At 55.2% G+C, this 21370-nt stretch overlaps 1 protein-coding gene across 2 annotated transcripts in view; it reads right to left on the reverse strand.

Annotated features, from left to right (window-relative positions):
* Nucleotides 1-377: 377 nt before the first annotated feature.
* DNAJB6 (DnaJ heat shock protein family (Hsp40) member B6) overlaps nt 378-21370 on the reverse strand; it is an 85560-nt gene continuing 64567 nt past the window's right edge. Inside the window, exons 10-11 of one of the 2 annotated variants that reach the window (XM_032642205.1) lie at nt 17482-17610; nt 378-2613 (exon numbers count right to left, since the gene is read on the reverse strand). In XM_032642205.1, the coding sequence (XP_032498096.1) occupies nt 17522-17610 (89 nt within the window). In that variant the 3' untranslated portion in view covers nt 378-2613; nt 17482-17521. Of the gene's footprint in view, nt 2614-14427; nt 14620-17481; nt 17611-21370 lie in introns of those variants that run through there. The other variant, XM_032642204.1, reaches the window with a different exon arrangement.

Below are 21370 nucleotides of genomic sequence, written 5' to 3' on the forward strand. Positions count from 1 at the left end.
AATTCGTTGTCTGAGCCTCCTTCCGAGACGCCAGGTGTGCAGTGCACTCGGAGGGTGCTCTCGGCAGGACCGAGCAGCCTTCCTCTTGGAGCTTCTCTGTGCTCCAACGCGCGGTTGCAGAGGTCGTGACAAATGAACCCTGAGTTAGCAGTGGTTGCACGCGGCAGCTGAGGACACTTGTGACATCACGTCCCTCTCAGCTTTGAATACGTGTGCAGTTCTAGACCTACCGTGTGTGAACTGCCAGGTCCCTCACGCTGGTAGCCAGACGGCCGTCAGGCAAGAGTTGAGAAGAGCTGTATCTTTACAACAACACTGAATGACATATAATTGATTGAAGTGTTATAAATTAAATAAAATCCCAGATTTTTGAAAATAATTTTGACTGAAAGTTTTTTATATTTATTAATTCTAGTTTGCACGGAGCCTTTCAGACTTAAGAGAGAATTTTAACACTCTGGAACGAAAAGCTTTTTAGAAAACATGTATAATCTTAAGACTTTAAATTTTACATTTACTTCCATTTACGCTTTTAACTCAAATTTTATACACTGAACTATAACTACATTTTATGTTTCAGTTCTTTAAATCATAACTGTCAATAGACTATAAGCTCTGTGAAAAAGATTATGAAATGGTTAATTCCTTATTCTGCTGAAATAAAGGGAAGAAAAATAACTCTGTGGAATAAATATGTAACAATTGATAAATGATACTTGCCTCCTAAGTCTCACCCAGAGAGCTCTGGCCCATCAACAGACCATCAGACACAGGAAGTAGTAACGATTCATCCCTGACGTTTGCAAACTTCAGTTACAAAAAGCTTAACTGTTCATGTACCCCTTTGGTTTCGGCCAAGATGAAGGCGCATCTGTCAGGCGGGAGGAGGGAGGATGCTCGGGTCTGTCGGTGTGTGTGGGTCCCCCTCCCTGGCACCCACCCGAACCCCACACTCAGGAGGGGCAGGTCTCAGCTCTGGGCCAGCAGAGGCACAGCCGGGCAGCGGCTGCCCTGTCTCCTTGGAGACCAGGGGGAGGCCTCGCCCACCAGAGGTCGGGCCTCGGGTCTCAGACACCATCCACGTGTTCCTATTTCTCCCCTTCCCTCCCTCCTGCTTTTGTGACACCTGCAGACGTCAAGGGAGCCGACCCAGGGCCTCTACAAAGCCCTCCAGGAAATGCTCCTCAGGGGCTCTTGGGGGCCACAGAAGTGCCAGGAGCCTCGGCTACTCCTGTCGGACCAGGGTCCAGCGGGGCTGGGGACCCTGCCCTCCCCCACCCCAAGCCTCAGGTGGAGATGGCCGGGAAGTCACCCCCTGGGGGGGCAGTGCGCTGACTGCTGCGTCCAGGGGGAGGGGCGGGGAGGGGCAGGCTGCTCTTCCGGCTAAAGCAGCAGAAGGGACCAGGCGCTTCCCTGGACAAACGCGGGGCTGGGACCTGTGTTCCTCTATAGAACCAGCGATCCACCAGCTAGGCGGGGGTGCCGGCGACGCCAGCCCTCCCCGACCCCCGGCAGGCGCGGGGCTGCGGGGCATCCCCATCTGTGATGAAGCGGCAGCGGCCTCCTTAGCCAGGCTGCCCACGTCGGCTCCCTGCGTCCACAGGAGGGCACGGCCCCGCCAGGCGGGCTCCCTCAGGGGGAAGGAAGGCGCTCCGCTCCGAAGCCCCCTTTGGGCCTCAGGAGGCCCGGCACCCAGGGAAGCCGTCGGGGCGGGGGACGGAGATGCGAGAGCCTGCGGCGGACCGCGCCTGCGCGGCCTGACCCGGTGGTGTGGCCGCTGGCAACCCCGGAGGGCTGAGAGGAGGAGCGCGGAGGCCTGTGCCCGTTAGAGGCTGAGCTGTGTCCCCTCGGAGTAGCGTGCTGGGGTCCTGACCCCAGGACCTCAGGATGTGACTGGGTTCGGAGATGGGGGTCCTTAAAGAGATGATTAAGGTAAAACCGTGGGTCGTGGGTGGGCCCTGATCCCATACGATGGGTGTCCTTATAAGGAGATCAAGACGCAGACGCACACAGGGGGACGGTGGTGTGAGGACACGGGGAGAAGACGGCGCCTACACGGCAAGGAGAGAGGCTCAGGGTGGCACCCGGCGTCCCCTGCAGTCACAGGCCAGTGTGAGAGCAGCACAGGGCTGACCCGGGGCCTGGACGTCACCGCCTGGTCCCAGCGGAAAAGGACTTGGACGGGGACCCAGGCCAGGTGCCCCGGTCCCGGCGAGAACAGGACTTGCACCAGGGAGTCTCACAAAACCAATAGAGTTTAACTCCCATTTTGTGAAAACAGAAGTTCTGGAAAGCCTTTCTGCTGACAAATGCCTAGAAAGGTGTTTAAAATGATACAAGCGTTACTCAGTGTTCTGCTGAGGCGTGAATGAGGTGAGGACGCCCACAGTGGAGGGAGAGGGATGCAGGAGGTGAGCCGCGCCGAGCCGGATGCCCCTGCCAGCCGGGCCCCTCCTGCAGCGGCCACTCACGGCCAGAACACGGGCCCGGCCCCTGAAAGACGGAGAGGCTGGGGCGTGAGGTCCATTTGAGGGGATGCTCTAGAAAACGTGCCTGAGCCTCTCCAAACGTCACTGTCACCGAAGGCAGGAAAACAAGCCTGAGTGACCTGTTCTGGAAGAAAGGAACCAATGTGCTCATTAGGCGTGAAAACTAAGCAAGGCTTCACTGAATCTTTGATTTTAAACAACCGCAAGCAAGTTATCGAGATAACTGCACAACTTGAGCTGTGGCTGGATGGCAAGCGTTTTGTACAATCTTAGACTTCCTGCATGCAACTTTGTCGTGGTTACACAGCGCCTTGTCTTGAGAGACACATATTCCACTGTTTAGAAGTGTCCTCATGTCCACATCTCACGAATGGTTTAGCCAATTAAAAACTACGCACCTAAAAAAATGGTACAAATGAACATATTTACAAAACAAATGAGTCACAGATGCAGAAAACAAACTTATGGTTACCGGGGGGAAGGGGAGGAGGGATAAACTGGAGATTGAGATTGATATATACACCCTAGTACGTATAAAATAGATAACCAACAAGGACCTGCTGTATAGCACAGGGAACTCTTCTCAATGCTCTGTAGTGACCTATGTGGGAAAAGAATCTAAAAAAAAAAAAAAAAAGAGTGGATACGTGTATGTGTATAACTGATTCACTTTGATGAACACTTGAAACTACTATAACACAACATTGTGAATCAACTAAACTCCAGTAAAAATTTAAAAAATAAAGACAAATGAGAGTTGAGCATAAAAAAATAATAAAGTATAGGGCAAGTGAGTAAACACTCACATTAGGAAGCGAGAGAACGGAGAGAGAGGTGGAACCGACGGCGTCAGCCCAGGCGAAGGTCACGAATATGGTCTCTCCGCTATTGGGCAGCTTCCCTGTGGGTTTGCGATGTTTCCAAGTTAAAAAATGGAATAAGGGAATACAAACAAATAAATAAAATTTAAAAGGAAGACAGCACGTCGGTAGGAGACGGTGAAAAGCCAAAGAGACACAGAAGCAGAAGCCACAGGAACCTTGGTAAAAACCAGGGAGGAACTCAGAGAGACTTGACTGTAAAAAGCAATGATCATAATGACCAACTTTTAGGGTAGGCTTGTAAACAAAACGGAATTAAAATGTCAGATGAAAATAACATGGGAGAAGGGCAGGGGTCATCAAAGTGAAGCCATCCCGAGGCCTGTGCGTTCAGAGGAGGGAGCGTCACAGCAGGCGTGTGGGTCAGCCATCCTATTACCATGAAGGTAGCTCCAGAAGAACCGGAGTCCTGGAGGGGGTAAAAAGAATAAAGGAACTTGATGGATCCAACAGCAAATAGTGTGGGAGGGGGAAAAAGCAACGAAAGAAACATGATAAATAACACAAAATAAGATTGTAGAGAGAAATCCCAAATCTCAAATTGGAGCTTAAAGAAAACAGATACAGTTTATAAGAACATGTCTAAAATGAAATGGTTTGAAAACCGAAAGTAAAGAAACACACACACACAAAAAAACAGGCATGTGCTGCACAGTGAAGACCTGGGATAGGAACCCCAAGTTTAGAACACGTGTTGCCCGGTCCCCCAAAAAGCACAGAGCCAGCGGGAGATCAGGGCCATTCCCAGAAGAGAGTAAGTTACTAAATCCCCCGAGACCAGAGATGGGGGATTGGGTCGTAAAGAGGCGAGAGACGCTGACAGGACCCACTCCACGAGGGATGGGAAGGGGCCGGAGGAAGGGACCCCGTCTGCACAGACACCAGCTCGCGTCCCTCCGTCCACACTGCACTCCTCTACCGGCGCTGTCCCCCCACCGCAGGGCCTGCAGGCTGGACGCCAGGGCTTCCTCCTGGCCCAGCATAGGACGTCCCCCCAGCTGGGTGTGTCCCGGGCCCTTCTCAACACGCGCAGGACCGGCTCTTGTGTCCCCAGCCAAGGCCACGGCAGCCGTCGAGCTGCTCAGAGCCTGGCCCACGTCCTCGTCCCCGCAGCCCCGGGGCGCTGGGCTGGGCCCGCCTGCAGTCCGACAGGAGCCCACGTTCTACGAGAACATCCACAGCACCTCCACACCTTCAACCACCGGGTCTGACGCTGGCTCCTGAAACCTGCATGGAGGGGGTGTCAGCCCCGGGGGCCTCCACTCTCCGTGGCGTCCACGCCTCACCTCCAGCCTGCAGTCTGTGCTCTGCGTGGCCAGAGGCAGCAAGGCGAGCATCACTTCTCCAGGTCACAGAGCAGAGAGGTTAACACAAGACAGACCGCGCACTTCCCGCCCTCGCCTCCGTGGTGGCCGACTACACCCACCGGCTGCTCAGGCACCCGGACGTCCCCCTGACCCCCTCCACCCTCAGAGGCCGCTTGCCTGGCCTGGGGCCGGCAGCTCTCACGGCAGACGCCCACTGCCCCCGGACACTAGCTCCACCACCAGGGCCCCGTAACCCCCCAGAGGCCGGAGGTGCAGGCAGTGTGGGCACTGGGCTGCACGCCCCACAGACGGGGCACGGCCGTCCAGCTTTCACGGACCACCACCTGCCTCCTAAACAGGTGTTTAGGGGGCGAGAACTTCTGTCCTGGAATTTGGACTGAGGTGGACAAGCCAGTGGGAAGCAGGAGACCGAGAACCCGAACTGCAGTGGACGGTCCCAGGGGCAGCTGTCACTGGAGGGGTCGTCACCCGGCACCCCATGTTCTGAGAGCAGCTCCAGCCGCGATGGAGGGAAGGGGAGGCGAGAAGCCACCGCCGGCTCTTCCGTTTTGCACGGCCGCCTGTTTTCTGGTCTGGAGAACTTCTGAGGATGCCGTAGGCGACCTCCTATTCAAAATCTTCTGTGACACGCAGAGGTGACTCCGTGTTGAGGGCGGAGAGGAAAGAGCGCCGTCTGCGTGTCAGGGCGGAAATCGCCGAGAAGGAGACGAAGGTGAGTGGTGTGAAGGACGCCTCACGGCCCAGCGGCTCCGGAGGGGAACGTGGCGGGACGGCCCACAGGGGACGTGGCGGCCCTGCTCCCGCGGGGTCTGCGGTCCAAGTGGAGGGCGAGACACACCCCGCTCAGAACGACCACCCCCAGGGGAAGAGAAGTGACAGGACACGCCCTGGGGGTCGGAGAAAGGACCACAGACCGAGAGGAATCAGGCTGAGGACGGAGAGTCTGGCGGGTCCTAGATGAGCAGGGCTGGGGCCAACGAAGGCAAGGCCAAGGCGCTAAACAGAGGGCGGGCGGGAGGGCGGGGCCTTCGGGAAGACAGGAAGTGAGCTAAACAGAGGGCGGGGCCTTCAGGAAGACAGGAAGTGAGCTAAACAGAGGGCGGGGCCTTCAGGAAGACAGGAAGTGAGCTGGTGGGAGAGACAGCCGGGAAGTCCGGCCGGACGTCCCAGGACTTCAGCATGGCCGCTCCCCACGAGGGCCAGGCCGGCCTCTGGGAGGGATGGCGCCGTGTCGGGGGCTCAGCTTTGCCGTCGGCAGTGGCCAGATGGCCTTGGCTATTTGGAGTCCAGGCTGTGACACCCGTGGGCACTTTATTCACGTGTCCATCCCCGTGGCCACTTCATTCCAGGGCCCGCTGTGTGGGCGAATCTCAGAGGCCACTGCTGGCAGGTCGTCTGGGATGCTTGGTCCTCCTCCCATGGGGGATGCTGTCCAGCGGCCGTTACTCTGTGGCAGGGGGATCACACCTGGTGTCCACTCACACGTGTCCAGCCACCTTCCCAGCCCAGACTCCTTTCCCAATTTCCTGACCTGCCGCCCGTGGTCTACGCACATTCAAACCTCAGGCTGCCTCCCCGGCAGGTGCTGACAGGTGCACGGGGGGAGCTCCACCGTCGGCGGCAGTTCTCCTCCAGGTGGTCTCTGGAGGCCACCTCTGAGTCGGGCTGTTTGCAGATGTCCCTTTGGGGCCGGCACCCACAAGCCACGTGGAAGCATCCAGGACACGCCCGCTTTTTCTTCCTCCTACCAGACAAGAGCCTACACCGGACCTTGGCCTGTGTGGCTGAGACCCACTGTGTGTATGGGGTCGGGGTAGCGGCAGCCTCTGAAGCCAGCAGGAGTCGAGAGCAAGGTCCGTGCAAGGGGGTAGGTCAGCGCCACCCTCGAGATCGAGGGGGCAAGTCGGTCCCTACCCTATCTCCACCGGGTTCCCAGTCTGGCCCCTACTAGAAGCAGAGGGGCTCTAGACAGTGACGGTCAGCAGTGCGCGCGGTCGCTCAGGAAGCGCAGAGCAGGCTGCGGCTTCCGGACTTCAATTTCCTTTTCTCGTTTGTGTCTTTGCTCTCATGCGGGAGCCACGCCGTCCGTCTCCACTCTGCCCACTCCCTTTTAAGCCGTCCGTCTCCGCTCTGCCCACTCCCCTTTAAGACGTGCTTGCGAGTCCTTGCTCTTTCCTGATGGAGGCAACGCAGCCAAGCAGGCGGGATGCAGGTCCTGGAGCTTCCCTGGTGACCTGCTGTGTGACCTTGGGCAAGTTACTCCACCTCTCTGTGCTTCAGTTCCTCATGGGCAAAATGGGGATAAGGGTGCTGGGAAGATTAAATAAAATATGCAAGTAACGCGCCAGTCAGGGCTCGACTCCAGGTGTCTGTGCCGAACTCTCAGCTGTCCTGAGCCTGCCTGACGGAGGGCTGTCCTGGGAGATGACAAAGCACCGTGTCACTAGTAGGGCCGCGTCCTGTGGGAACAGGAGGGGTGGGCTCAGCAAGAGCTGGCTGAGGACACGCCCCGGGGCTTAGCCCCTCGGAGGGACGAGGTGAAACCCAGGTGACCCTCGAGGGCGCCCCAGTGCGGAGAGTGGACCCAGAGAGCCAGAGCGTGGATGGGGCCGAGGGGAGCAGGGGCCGGTGTGGAACATTAGACCAAATAATTGTCCCGTCGTGTCCTGAAAGCACGCTGGGCATCTTTGTGACTCCGGCCTCCAGGCAGAACCTCGGCGGCCGCAGGGGCTCTGGCCTCCCCTCCACTAACCCTGTTCCTCGATGGCACTTCCTCGAAACGCCCACACAGGTGGCTACCTCGGGTCCCCAGGTGTCCAGAGGTCCCTGTGAACAGCATGTGGGTAGCTGGCAAATATCTCAGTCATCCCTTGCATGTTTAGCTTCATCGATTCAACCAGAAGCGGCCCCGGAGGCAGGCTCCCCTGCAGCCAGCCAGAGTCTCTGTCGGAAAGCCTCCCTTTCCTTGTGTCATCAGCTCTGCTAAGAAGACCCTTGGCTGTTCAGGCCACATGCATAAGCCCGCCACACCCAGCCCGTCCTCGTACTCCGGGCGTGTCCTGTGCGCTCCCCTCGTCTGGGTTGTGGCGTGAGGTGCGATGACCCCGCCCTCCCAGCAATTACCCCGTTGCTCAGTGGCCCCGACAAGCCAGTGTCCACGGAATTAATAAAGCATTAAAAACCACTGGGATCTGGTCAACCAAAGAGAATCACTAGTTCCTGGAAGCGGCACTGAGTTCACCTCATGCAGAAGCGGAGGCACTTCTGGCTTTGTTTCTGTTTCAGCTAAAGCGTCACCTCTCTGCTAGCAGATGGGTTGAGTCTCCGTCCTGGGTGAATTCTCCTTGGCGTTTATTTGTCTTTTTTTTTTTTTTTCTTGTAAAGAAACTGGATGGCACGAAACGTAGTCTTTAAAACACCATTTTCCTACAAGCCGTATCTGCATTAGATGTTCCCAAATAGATCCCTTCACGTCCCTCCAGCTCTGGGTGCTGTCAGCCCATCACACAAGTTCCATGAGCTGCAGGAACCCCTGGAGACTTCGGTCCTGCCTCCACCTTCCTGCGGGGAGGCCAGGCCGGCTGCACGTGCACAGCGAAGGGAACTGGCTGGAGGATTCGGTGGGGGAGGGGAAGCCACCGGCACGTCACCTGGGACTTTGCCGGCGTGTTTTGATCAACCGCCTCCGTTTTCCCACCAGCTCTGTAGGTGGACGGGGTGAGATCCAAGCCCCCCTGGCTTTTCTGTTTTGCTGTCCTTTCAACTCTTAGACAATTGCTATTACCAGTGATGGTCTCTAGGTGACCCTGAGCAGAATAGGTGACCCATGGCTCTTCATTAAAACCGTCCCCGAAATTCTGAAAAACCACACACACCCGCCATTCGCTCAACAAGAAGACGGAAGAGATCAAGCCTCAGACACACGACGTTCGGGAAGGAGTCTCAGGAGACCACTGGTCTTTGGGACCATGCATCTCTTTGAAATTCCTGGGCCAAGCCAGGCCTCATTCAATAAACACTAATACGGGGGTGACGAATGTAATTTTCACCTAAACCGCTTTTCCACCGTTCTGGAATAAAGGCTTTGCCTCTTGGAAATAAAGTCCTTTCTCTCTCCTTTCTTCCTTGTAATAATTGTGGGTCTCTCTGCGGTGGTGAGAGATGACCTGCTGGCCGAGGCAGGTAATACCAGGTATCCTCGCTGAGTTCAGTGCCTCTCCAGAAAATTGGCTCATTGTTTTGAGTGCTGAGCCCCGACGCCCGCATGCCTCGCCTCCTGTGTCTGTGAGTCCGTCTGTCCTCGCGAGCCTCACCTCCTGCCTCCGAGGAAGAGCCTGGGCAGGGGAGCCGTGGGAACGTGGCGGGCACGTGAGTCTGGAGCACAGGGTCCAAGGTGGAGCCTCCCCTCCCCGGGCAGGAGGGGTCTCTAACCCTGAGGCATTTACTCTGGAACACTCCCCTTCTTTATCATGGAGCACGCGGCCCTTAGATGCTGCTCAGAGCACCAGCGCCTGAGCGAGGCGGCAGGGAAGGGGCAGGTGGGGGGCCCGGCCCCCCTCTGTCCACTACAGTCCGGGCAGTGGGCAGCACAGAGACCACCATGCAGACAGCATCTCAGCAACACAGGCCCCTGCGAACGCAACAGCCTCCGAAAAGGGCGCGAGGACCCTCTCCAACCCAACCCAAACGGATGGAGGGCGGGCCATGACAGAGGCGTTCGCCAGCCACGCCCCGCGGAGAAGAGAAAGGCCTGGGTCTCCTTTGCCTCTGGGGCGGAGGTCCAGCGAGAGGGCGGGGGGGGGGGGGGGGGGGGGGGGGAGATGAGTCCTATAACTGCCCAGCCACCGCAGGCCCAGAGGAAAAGTGTCTCATATTCAGAAAATGCCACTTCTGGTGTTTATATCCCATTTTTGTCTCTGATCACACACACACAAAAGGATGCCCCCGAAGGGTCACAGAGTTCAGTGAAAATCCTACAAGCTTTTCCAGAACAAATAACAGACACTGACCCCCGGCCCTCTCTTTGCATAAGAATTAACATGGGCAGCCCAGCCTCTCCAGTGGCAACTGGGACTTCGTAAAAGCCAGCTTCTGATTTAAAAGGCTGATTTCTTTTCTTCCTTAAGAAGCCAGAAGAAGAGGGGTGACTTGGAGCTCATCTGCATTACAGATCAGGCCTCTCGGAGAAAACCATCCATCCATAATTCATTACGCGTTCCCTGCAGGCCTGGAGGCTGCAGCATCCTAGCAACGGAGTCCTGGCAACGCGGCGCAGCCAATCCGGGCCGGGCGGGAGAAGGGGACGGTGACAGGACGTGGGCCTGCGACTGGCACACGTCTGCATCGGCCTTTTATGAACTATTACTCGGGAGGGAGCAGCACGGGCTCGGGCTCGGGCTCGGGCAGGAGAATTGGAGCTGCATAAAGTATCAGCGAAAATCCGGGCGAGACCTGGGTTTTCCGAAGAGCCGAGGCAGCTGCCATGCTAGCTGGTGGACGCGAAAGCCCGCGTCGCTAAATGTAAGACAACACCATCTCTCGCTAGCAAAAGCAGTTTTCACGAAAATAATGTGACTTGCGACAAAGGCTCCCGACTGCCGATCTGAGAGAGAGCTCTGTTGGCAGGCGGGGGGGCTACTGTGGGAAAATAGCTTAGTTTGATCCTCCGTCTTTATCTCCAAATCACAGTCTGGTTTCAGAACACTGCTGAGAAGTGCTCGTGGCCCCTTAACTGTTTGATACCCACCCCCAAGCCAGAAGCACTCAATTCCGACCCCTCGTCTGGGCTGGGCCTGCACCAACGCACGGGCATGGTACTACCTGCTCCCCGGGCCAGGAGAAACGCAGGTAAGGAGCCCCCGCTAAATCCAGAAGGTGGGAGTCTCGCCGTGGAGGTGATGGGCTGGTTTTGTCTTTTAGGACGACGCCCTCGCCGCAGCAGTGACTGTCCGGCGTCTAGCTGCCTCTCGGTGGGGTACCAGCTAAGCTCACTCCGTGCAGTCCTCGCGGGTTCTCTGGAAAGCAGGAAGGGTTCTCTTTCAGCGTCAGCTCCGGACCCGGCCGCAGAACCTGGCTGTCGAGTCTTGCAGCTCCGAGCTTCCGAATCACACGCACAGACACACCTTTTCTTCCTTCCCCTCGAAGGCATTACGAGGATGTGTTGTCTACCGTGGCGGAGCATTCAGTTGCCCGTCCCACGTGAAGACACCCAAAGAAGCCGACCCAGCAGCCTCGTGCCATAAACACCACTTTTCCAAGGGGCCCGTCTGATGCCCTCCAGACGGGCATGCTGGCCGTAGAATAGGCTCAGGGGAAACCTTCTGCGTTTCTCTTCTACCTGAATGAAGAGCTCATTGATCTGTGCCGGATCTGGGGACAGCCCAGAGCCCCTCACCGGCAGGCCTCTGTGTCCCGCAGGCCTGCATGCGTAGCTCAGGTGCTGGGAGCGACGAAAAAATCTCTTGCGGATGCTCCAAGCCATATCTGGGGACCCCTTGCCCCACGTTGAGCTCTAGTGAATTGAATAAATTAGCAAGAGCCTGGGCAAGCTGCCAGGAACAACGAGGAACCCGCAAGATGCTCAGAGTCCCCGTCCCACTAGAAAGCGCCTCCGCAAGGTGGGAGGGTCTCTCCTTTGAAACTGTCCTGAGAGTAGATCTCATGAGAGGTGATCCCCTCCCTCAATTCATGCCGATGGGTCTTCGAATATTACTGCAAACATTATTCATCTCTGAAGAATAAGTGGTATTTTTTTTCTTCGTTGAAATGGGTGGTTTCCCATCAAGTCAAATGAAAACGTCGCCTTCAGTAATGATTTAGATTTAAAGCCACACTTACGTTTCTGCAGAGTTCAAGTGGGCTCCACAAAGCTCATCGCGCTTTATAGAGAAAAGCACACGAACACACCCAGAGACGTTCACTGCAGTGGAAACGCAAGGGGCTGCAGGGAACATCGGTATACGGGACATGCAGCTATCTTTTCTGCCCTGCAATTAGTCACAAAGGAAGGAAGACTGTGTACAGCAGATCTGACCTTTTATTAACGTAACCCCAGGACCCTCTGGTCCGCGTGGCTGGAGGAGACACCGGCTTCCAAGGATGCTCTCACCGCACCTGCTTCCTGCAGGCATCCTCTGGGGAAAAGCACGCTTTTAAAGACCCACTAGGAGCACAAAATTCAAGTTTGTCCACTTGTTTTCCTCTCATATTGGTAAAAACTTATAGTAGGAATCCAAAGATACCTGTTATTTTAAATAGCTTTACACACTTCTCATTTATCGCAATGTGTTCCCTAAAAGAGAAGCAAAGACCCTGAAAACTGGGCAGCAACATAAGCCCCAACAGCCTCCTGTCATTATGACGTCATACAGTGAGCAGAGTTCGGACGCGCTTAGCCCGTGACAAAACGTGGGGAAGGCGACCATTCAAAGACAGGCCACAGCTCCCCGGAAAGGGTGAGCCTCACACTGGAAACTGCTCGCAGCCAAAGTCCCCACTGCCCCCTTCCACCCGGTGATGGCAAACGGGAAACAGATTCTGCTCGGCTTCTGCTACCCAGTTCGTGTTTCTCATCCACAGTCTGCAGGCATGGCAACCACGGCACGGCCCCCGGCCCTTCCCAGCTCAGCCGCGCCCGGCGACCTCCATCCCAAGGGGACTCTGTGGCCCACGTGCATCACCTCCGTCGGCTTTTAGTGGCTGTGACGTGTGTCCAGACAAGCCTGGACCCTCCTGCCCCCAGAGAGAACCAGGCAAGGACTTCTGTGTCGCCAGCTCTGCGCCCGCGTCTGCTCTCAGGCACGTGAGTGCGTGCACACACACACCACGTACAGGCACACACACGCAGATACACACACACACCTAGTGCCTCGAGTTGATCACGTCCGCAGCCTCGTGGGCCAGAGAGGGGGCCAGCAGGGCGTGTAGCTCCCATCTTGGAAGTACGTTTCTGGGAGAACTGGCCACGTTCAGAGTTGTTTCCATGTTGAGCTTTAACAAGATTGAAGCACAAATGAACTTATATACAAAACAGGAACAGTCACAGATGGAAAACAAACTTACGGTTACCAAAGGGGAAGCGGGGCAGGGGTAAATCTGGCGTTTGGAATTAACAGATACACACTCCTATATATAAAATAGATAATCAACAAGCTTCTACTGTATAACACAAGGAACGATACTCAATATTTAGTAATAACCTGTAAGGGCAAAGAATCTGAAAAAGTATATATATGTATGTATATGTATATCTATAATTGAATCACTGTGCCGTACACCTGAAACCAACACACTGTAAATCAACTATACTTCAATATAACAATTTACAAATAAAAAAAACAAGAACCAAGCACCCTGTAACACCTCCAAAGGATGGAAGGCTCTGTAGCTATTTCAATGATGTCTTGAAAAGTGTTGATGATGTGAAAAATGACCAGGACACATACTATTAAGTGGGAAGGAAGGACTCAAAACTGAGTCTATGTGAGGATTTCACTTTTGTTTCTAATGAAAGCTGTACGCACTCAAAATCCGTGAACTAGTCAGAGAACAGGAAGGAAATATTCGAAAGCTCTTACGACACTGATCTCTCAGTGATGGGTGATTAGTGACTCTTGCAGCCTTCCTCCAACTTTCCTGTGCTCTCCAGCTTCTCCTGAACGAGCACTTGTGTGATGGGGGGTGTGTCATTAACCAAGGGCTGGGTGTGAGGAAACTTGCCTCGGTCAGAAAGTTCCAGAGATTATGGCCTGGTAGGGGGGTGGCAAGAGCAGCTTCTGGTGGATGCTGGGACTTTCAGAAGGACTGGGAACCAACTTGGCGGGGGCTGTGGCAGAAGGAGGAAAGTGGGCCACCAGGGGCCTTGGATCTCGGCCATCAAGCACCCCACGGCCTTACCACCCCTCAGATCCTGCTAAGGAAAAGCAGCCTTGGGGTAATATCCCCGTCGGAGAAAGAGGCTGGTGGTGGCCCCCCGTCAGCGCCTCCCCCAGAAGGAGCGGAAAAGAGTGTCAGACAACACCGTCCCCCCACCCGAGAGGAGAAGTGACCCTCGCTGACCCTGTGCACGGGCGGCAATGTGACCGGTGATGCAGATGCTGATTTCTTCCTTCAAAGGCACAAAGGGGGATGTGCCGCCCAGGACAGCCCTGGGTCTTCTCCTCTCTCTCCTCCCGCTTCCCTCAGAGCTGACCCCGGGGGGCACAAGAGGAAGACTTCCTGCATCAGGACCGGAGGCCCCAGGAGCCTTTCCTCCCAAGACAGGCGGATGCTGGGATCCTAGACCCCACTTCCCACAGCCGCCCGGGACAGTGCCGTGTAAAGGGCCTCCCAGCATTCTGGGTGAGCCTGGCTGTGCCAGGGAAGCTGAGAACATGACCCCTAGCCCTTGGCTCGGCAGGGGTTAGGGTTCAAGAGAGGTCAAGGAGGGACTTCCCTGGTGGTGCAGTGATTAAGAATCCGCCTGCCAGTGCAAGGGACACGGGTTCGAGCCCTGGTCCGGGAGGATCCCACATGCCGTGGAGCAACTAAGCCCGTGAGTCACAACTGCTGAGCCTGCGCTCTAGAGCCCGCGAGCCACAGCTACTGAGCTCGCACGCCTAGAGCCCGTGCTCGACAGAAGAGAAGCCACCGCAATGAGAAGCCCACGCACCGCAACGAACAGTAGCCCCCGCTCGCCGAAACTAGAGAAAGCCCGGACGCAGCAACAAAGACCCGACGCAGCCAAAACTAAAAATAAATGAATTTATTAAAAAGAGAGAGAGAGAGGGATCAAGGAAGACGGCGCCCGGGCCCCTGGCCTGCACCGCAGGGGCCGCCCACTGCCGCTCCGGACACCCCTGTCCCTCGCCCTCATGAACAAGCTCACGCCGGGCAGAATCGCCAAGCCCACTTCAAGCAAGGATGAGTCTCAAAGTCTCTGACCTAGAAATCAGAACGGAGAGTGGGGAAAATTTAAATAAAAAATCAAGGATGAGGCAGGGAATCAGGGGTGCCCGCGGGAGAGGCGTAATCAAGATGGAGCTGCAAATCGTGATGGTTTTGATTAAAGAAAAAATTGCCAAGGAAGCCTCGGTAGCACCCGCGCTTCCTCCTCCTTAAGGGACACGGTCGTCCTCCGGCGGCTCAGGGCTCTGAGCAGAGCAGGCAGAGGCGCGGGTGACGAGGGCGGAGGCCGGGGCAGCTGTGGGCCAGCCCCAGCTGGGTGCAGACCGTCCGGCATGTCCCCCCCGATGTCACCCGACGTCACGGGGGCGGTGGCAGGTCACCCGCCATCTCCAGTTTCCTCGTCCAGAAAACGGAGGCAGTGAAAGCGCGCCTGCAGAGGTCACGTGTGCAGGAGGTTTACAGACAGCAAGTGCTGAGTGACCAGGGGGCATTAGTAGCGGCACTAAAAGCGTGACAAACAGGCATCTGGCAGACACGGAATCTCAGTTTGGGAGAAGTCTCAAAAAGTTGGGAGAGTGAATGGAGTGCTGACCACCCTGGAATTTGCAGAGGAGGGCGGGGAGCTCGTTCATTCATTCATTAAATATTCCACTGGACATGGGGCGAAATGTAGCACCTCCAACGGTCAAAGTTCTAATATTTCAGTCTAAATTCACTCTGGAAGTCTTTGCAAGGTGACAGAGCTAATGTGCAAATGGAAACTCAAAGCCAAAAAGCTGGCTTGAAGATTCTGGGACCTGCACACTTCATGTCGACCCCCCCAGCAAAATTCTAGACACTTCACAGACTGGGAGAGTTATTTTATGGATATGCCTCATTTTATGAAGTCAGTATTACCCTGATACCAACACCAGACAAAGATATCACGAGGAAACTACAAATCAATATCTCTTCTGAATATGGACAACAAAATCCTCGACAGAATACTAGAAACACCATCCAGCAACACAGAAAAAGAATCATATCCCATGAGCACGTGGAGTTTATCCCAGGAACACAGGATTGGTTTAACATCCGAACATCAATTAATGTAACACATCAGAAGAACAGAATTAAAAACAAAAATCACATGATCATCTTATTTACTGAAAAAGCATTTGACTAAAACCAACACCCTTTCATGATAAAAATACAAAAAAGCAAAAAGCAACTAGGAATGCAAGGGAACTTCCTCCACTTGATAAAGGGCACCTAGAAAAAACCCACAGCTGACATCACACGTGGTGAAAGGCTGCAGCCTCCCCTCCTAAGATCAGGACGAGACATGGGAGTCTGCTCTCACCGCCACTACTGAATGTCCTGCTGGAGGGTCAGGCCAGGGCAATATGACAAGAAAAGAAATAAGAGGCATCCAAACCGGAAAGGAAGAAATAAAACTCTATTTGCAAATGACATAATCTTGAACATAGAGAACCCTAAGGAATCACTCAAAAAGTATTACAACTAATGAATGAGCTCATCAAGGCTGTAGGATACAAGATCAATGTGCAAAAATCAGTTGTATTTCTGCACAGCTGCAATGAGCAATCCGCAGATAGAATTAAGAAAATGATTCCATTGCAAGGGCGCACCCATTCCGAGGGCGCTGGGTGCCCCCTTGGTGGCATCCACAGCTCATGAGCAAAGAGGGGTGCAGAGGCTTCTTCCCAGCCACCTGACCCACCAAGCCCAGCCTCGGGTCCTGTAGTCACCCCCTCTCTGCCCCCCTCACTCTCTCCCCCCCACCTCCGTCTTCCTCTCTCTCTATCCCTCTCTCTCCCTCTCTCTCTCTCATTACACTTTCCAAAGTGGCAGAAGGAGAGTGCAGGGCTGCCCCCAGGCAGCTGACGAAGGCCGCACGTGGGTCCCTCAGGAACCCGGCTGCGGCCGCGGGCCTGGCCCCCGGCCCCTCCGCCCCCCTCTCCCTGACCCCTCCGGCACCCACGCTGCTCCAGGCCCCCCGCTTCCCCACTGAAGTGACTGCCCAGGACGGAAGACGGGCCGCCCACCCCCAGGTGATGCCCGGCGCCCGGCAGGAGTCCCGTCTCCACCAAGTGACACCTGGGAACGTGTGAAGCACCCACTGGCGGTGACCGAACACGGGGACATAGCGGTTGTGATGGAATAATGCCCCCAGGGACATCTACCACTGAGCGCTGGAGCCCACGGACCCCAGGCCAAGGGCCTCTGCTCTGTGGGCGGGAGGGGCCGCGGACGCTCCCCTGGAAGGCCGACGGCCTCCTCGGGCTGGGGTGGGGTGGGGGGCAGGAGTAGAGGCTGGGAGGTCGAGGCCAGCTTGCCGGGGGCCGTGGGGAAGCGCTAGGAGGAACCGGGTGGCCTCTGGGGGCAAAGTGGGACCCCTGTCCTGGGGCTGCGGGACGGGGCCAGTCACAGCCTCGCGTCCTCCTGGAGACCTAGACTCCACGCGCCCGGGGGCCCAGCTGAGCCCCGACCCCTCACCCCCGGCCTGCGAGGGGCACACGTGTGGGTGTGAGCGCGAGCTTCACGCAGCGAAGGGCGGGGGCAGGTGTCAGGAAGGCAGTCCCACGGGAGCTGGGCAGGGTGGCCGGGTGCTGGCTGTGCGGGTGTGAAAAGTCACCATAATACCCTTGCCGAGGGCGCTTCTGGAGTGGGTATCGCTCCTCCATGAAAAGGGTTTTAAACCCCTGGGCCAGATCCCACTCCAAGGCCAGCCAACGGCCACCTGGTTTCCCAGCTGCCGTGAGCCTGGAGCGCCCGGGGTGCTGGACGTTGGCCATGGCACCCCACCTGTCCCCCCCCACCAGGGTCTGGAGGCCTGGCCAGCGTCCAGCCCTGCAGTCACTTCCCCCGGGGGGCCCTGCGGGGGGCTCTTCTCACCTGTCTTTGGCCCGGACCGTCTGTGAAGGTGAATGAGGACTCAGGAAGGTTGGGACGAGTGAAGCTGAGCTGGTCTCCAGACAGGATGCTGTGACGGGGGCTCCCTGGTGGGCAGCGCTGCTCCAGACCCTGCAGAAGGGAGAAGATTCAGAGTCACCAGGAGTGAGAGCACGCGTGTGTGTGTGTGTGTGTGCATGCACACGCGTGTGGCTGAACTTTTGAGCCACGACTGTGACACATCAAGTGAACATCTGACACCTGCTGTTCACCAGGATGTGCTCTCCTGCACAAGTGTCCCCTCGTGGCGGATGGTGGACACGGGACACAAGGCACTTGTGGGCTCCTACTTCAGGGACCGTCTTGCAGAAGCCAGTGTCGTGGCTGATCAGGTCGGGTCAGATCTCTGCTTCCCCCTCACGGGTCCCCCCACCGAGCGCCCACGGCATCAACAGCTCATCCGGACGTGACTCCCCGGCCACTTCCCAGACACGATCCGGCCGCACCCTCCCCTCCACGCACCAGGCTCCCCTGATGAGCTCCTGGCTGTTCCCAGGACCAAACACTCTCAGCAAAGCACAGAGACCCCCCCCATGCCATCCCACAGCATTTTTCCTGGTGCGTCACCAGGTAAACACCCCCTCCCAAGGTGGCGGCCTTGAGGGCAGCACGTCTGCACGTGTGACATGCGTGACTGCGCGTGCGCGCGTGAGACACGCAGACATGGGCTGGGACCGGCAGGGGCTGTGGGCGCCTCTCGTCCAGGCAGCAGCGCAGCGAGAGACGCCGCGGGAAACCCAGGGCTTCCTGCTGCTCCATCTCAGAGAGAAGCCTCCGGAAGCATCCAGCAGTGACCGCGCCGGGACCACGGCTCCCTATGGCAACGGCGTGTTGTCTGCAGTGCGCTTCCCCCACCTGCTCACTTCACGCAGCCAAAGGCCAGTGTCGGGTTGACCCCCGAGGAGCGTGAGAGCTTCGTACATGAAAGTGGACTGAGGGCTTCCCTGGTGGCGCAGTGGTTAAGAATCTGCCTGCCAATGCAGGGGATGTGAGTTCGAGCCCTGATCAGGGAAGATCCCACATGCCGGGGAGCAACTAAGCCCGTGCGCCACAACTACTGAGCCTGCGCTCTAGAGACCACGTGCCACAACTACTGAAGCCCGCGCGCCTAGAGCCCGTGCTCCGCAACAAGAGAAGCCACCGCAGTGAGAAGCCCGCGCACCGCAACGAAGAGTAGCCCCTTCTCGCTGCAACTAGAGAAAGCCCACGCGCAGCAACGAAGACCCAACGCAGCCCAAAATAAATAAATAAATATATAATTTTAAAAAAGAAAGAAAGTGGACTGATTTCAGCTGCGGCCGTCGGCTCAGACCAACCAGACGGATTTGATCACAGACATGATTGCACACCAGGGCTTTATGGTCTCCACGTAGAAGTCTGCAGGCTGTCCCCCAGGGACAGAAGTTCTCCCTCTGACCGTGAGGAGGGTTTCTTGGCTTCAGCCTCATCTGTCTGCATTTTTGTGAAAAGCCTCGGGGCCCCTGCCGCCCCCAGACCGTGTGCACCACCCAGCAAACATTCACGTCCTGGCTCCCGGCTTCAAGAGCAGCAGACGCTTTCACAGATGCTGGCTGTTCATACCTCCTTACCAGCTCCTTCCACACTGAAAAAAGAAGTGTTTTCAACAAAAACAACCAGAAAAAAAAGAGAAAAATCAGGAGTGCTCCCCGACAGACTTACTTGTCACAGCTTGTTCGCTGTGAGTAACATCAACGCATCGAAACAGAAACTGTTTCTGTGTCATCAGAACCACATTTAGGAAGGAGACAAGATTCTCAGTTTGGGGGAATTTCTGAAGTTGTTGGTACCCGTGGTCCTCATTAGTCACCACAGATGGCATGTGACAAAGGCGAGGCAGCCGGTGTACAGGCAGCGTCCCTCCTGCTCGACGCCCCAGGTCACCTCCCAGCAGCCTGATCATTTATTTCAAAGAAGACTCCTATATTTGTTAACTTCAGCTGTCAATATTTTCTACGTTATCTATCATTCTGAGCGCTTTGTAAATGACTTTTAAAATGCAAAGAACAACCGGCAGGTGCCCCCACACGCACACACACCCCTAACTACGCCACGTTTTGATTGAATACGTCCTCAAGTCTCTGGTGATGTCTTAGACATCAAACCCCATGACTTCCTGTGGCAGCTATAATACATCACTATTCGTATCAAATCTAAAACTCTTGGATTGTTGATCCGCGTCCCTAAAAGTGGTAATAAAAACCATATATTTCAGAGCAATGACCGTTTCATTCCAGGGATCTTATTTTATGAAATACTTGCTTACCAAAGACCACAATTCACTTTTTACAGTTTCATTTAACGATTTGACATTTGAAACATTCCCTAATTAATTCCAACTCTTTCTAAACTGGCTGTGATAAATATAAACTGTGCTGAGGAGATCACAATGTCAGTTCCGGCAAATCCACAGCACAGCCGAAGGTTAGACCCACACGCGAGGAAACTCACTTCCACAGAGTAATCAGCACCGGGTCGGTCCTGTTATTCTGACCTGACAACGGACACTGCATTAAAAATATGTAAGCGGTAGAGATTGTATATAAAAAGTAGAATTCCAGAAACGTGCAGGCAGCCTCTTACTCTGAAATGAAATTGGTTGTCTGGCTCTAATGAAAGGCAGATCTAATAATATTTATATTCTCCCAAGAAGCTTGCACTTACAGCGAAGCATTTGTCAATGCAGCTAAAAATGAAAAGAAAGTAGATTTAAGGGCACATAAAAGGGGTGGAGAGATGAATTTTTCTAGACCATGCCTGTATTTCCTAGTTCCTAAATCTGGGCGACAGGGCGGCGAGACTGTCACAGCCGCCCTCTCAACGTCTGATCGGAGCCTCAGCTGGGATGTGGTGTCGGTAAAGCCTCCCAGCCCCCGACTGACGGGAGGTTTTTACAACCACACGGAAGGACCTTTGAAACCCCACGCCTACTGTCGTACGCTGTCCTTCCAACGCAAACCATAAACCCTTTAAGCCTAAGACTGGAGTTCACGAAGGAGTCACAGAAATCAACTGACTTTTGCATCAGAATGGAAGCCAGTCTATTAGGAGGATGTCGTTTCCTAGACTGGCTGGTGACCCCGGAGGTTTTCTTAGGTCCGAGGTTGGATCAGGGGGGTCGTTTGGAGGAAGAGGCTGCAGCAGGCATGTCAGAGCACAGCACGTATTTCAAGTTCCCCCCTGCGCGTTTTAAATGGGGACCGACGGGGAGGGGCGATGACTTCTCATGGGTGTTATTGGGATTGGGGCAGCTCGGGTTTGGCCGCTGTCTTCTTCCCCTTTATTTCTTCCGTCAGCTTGTCTTTCACCTCGGTTTCAGTAACAGTCTGGTAGGGAGTAGAGGACGGGGGACACTAGATGTCACCCTCTTTGACGTCACAAAGTGTCACATCACACTTAGGGGACAGGAAGACTTGCACTAGTTATTAGAAAGTTAAACCACACCTTGGAGAAATGACTCATTGTAAAAGTCAGGATTAATGAAACAGCTGCATGTTCGCACCAAGAGCTTCAAAAACAATTCTCCACCATCAAAAAAATCTACTAACAATAAATGCTGCAGAGGGCGTGGAGAAAAGGGAACCCTCCTGCACTGTTGGTGGGAATGTAAATTGATACAACCACTGTGGAGAACAGTATGGAAGTTCCTTAAAAAACTAACAATAGAACTACCATACGACCCAGCAATCCCACTACGGGGCATATACCCTGAGAAAACCATAACTCAAAAAGAGTCATGTACCAAAATGTTCATTGCGGCTCTATTTACAATAGCCAGGAGATGGAAGCAACCTAAGTGTCCATCGACAGATGA

The sequence above is a fragment of the Phocoena sinus genome, chromosome 9 (genome assembly GCF_008692025.1).
Source record: "Phocoena sinus isolate mPhoSin1 chromosome 9, mPhoSin1.pri, whole genome shotgun sequence".
Classification (NCBI taxonomy): Eukaryota; Metazoa; Chordata; class Mammalia; order Artiodactyla; family Phocoenidae; genus Phocoena; species Phocoena sinus.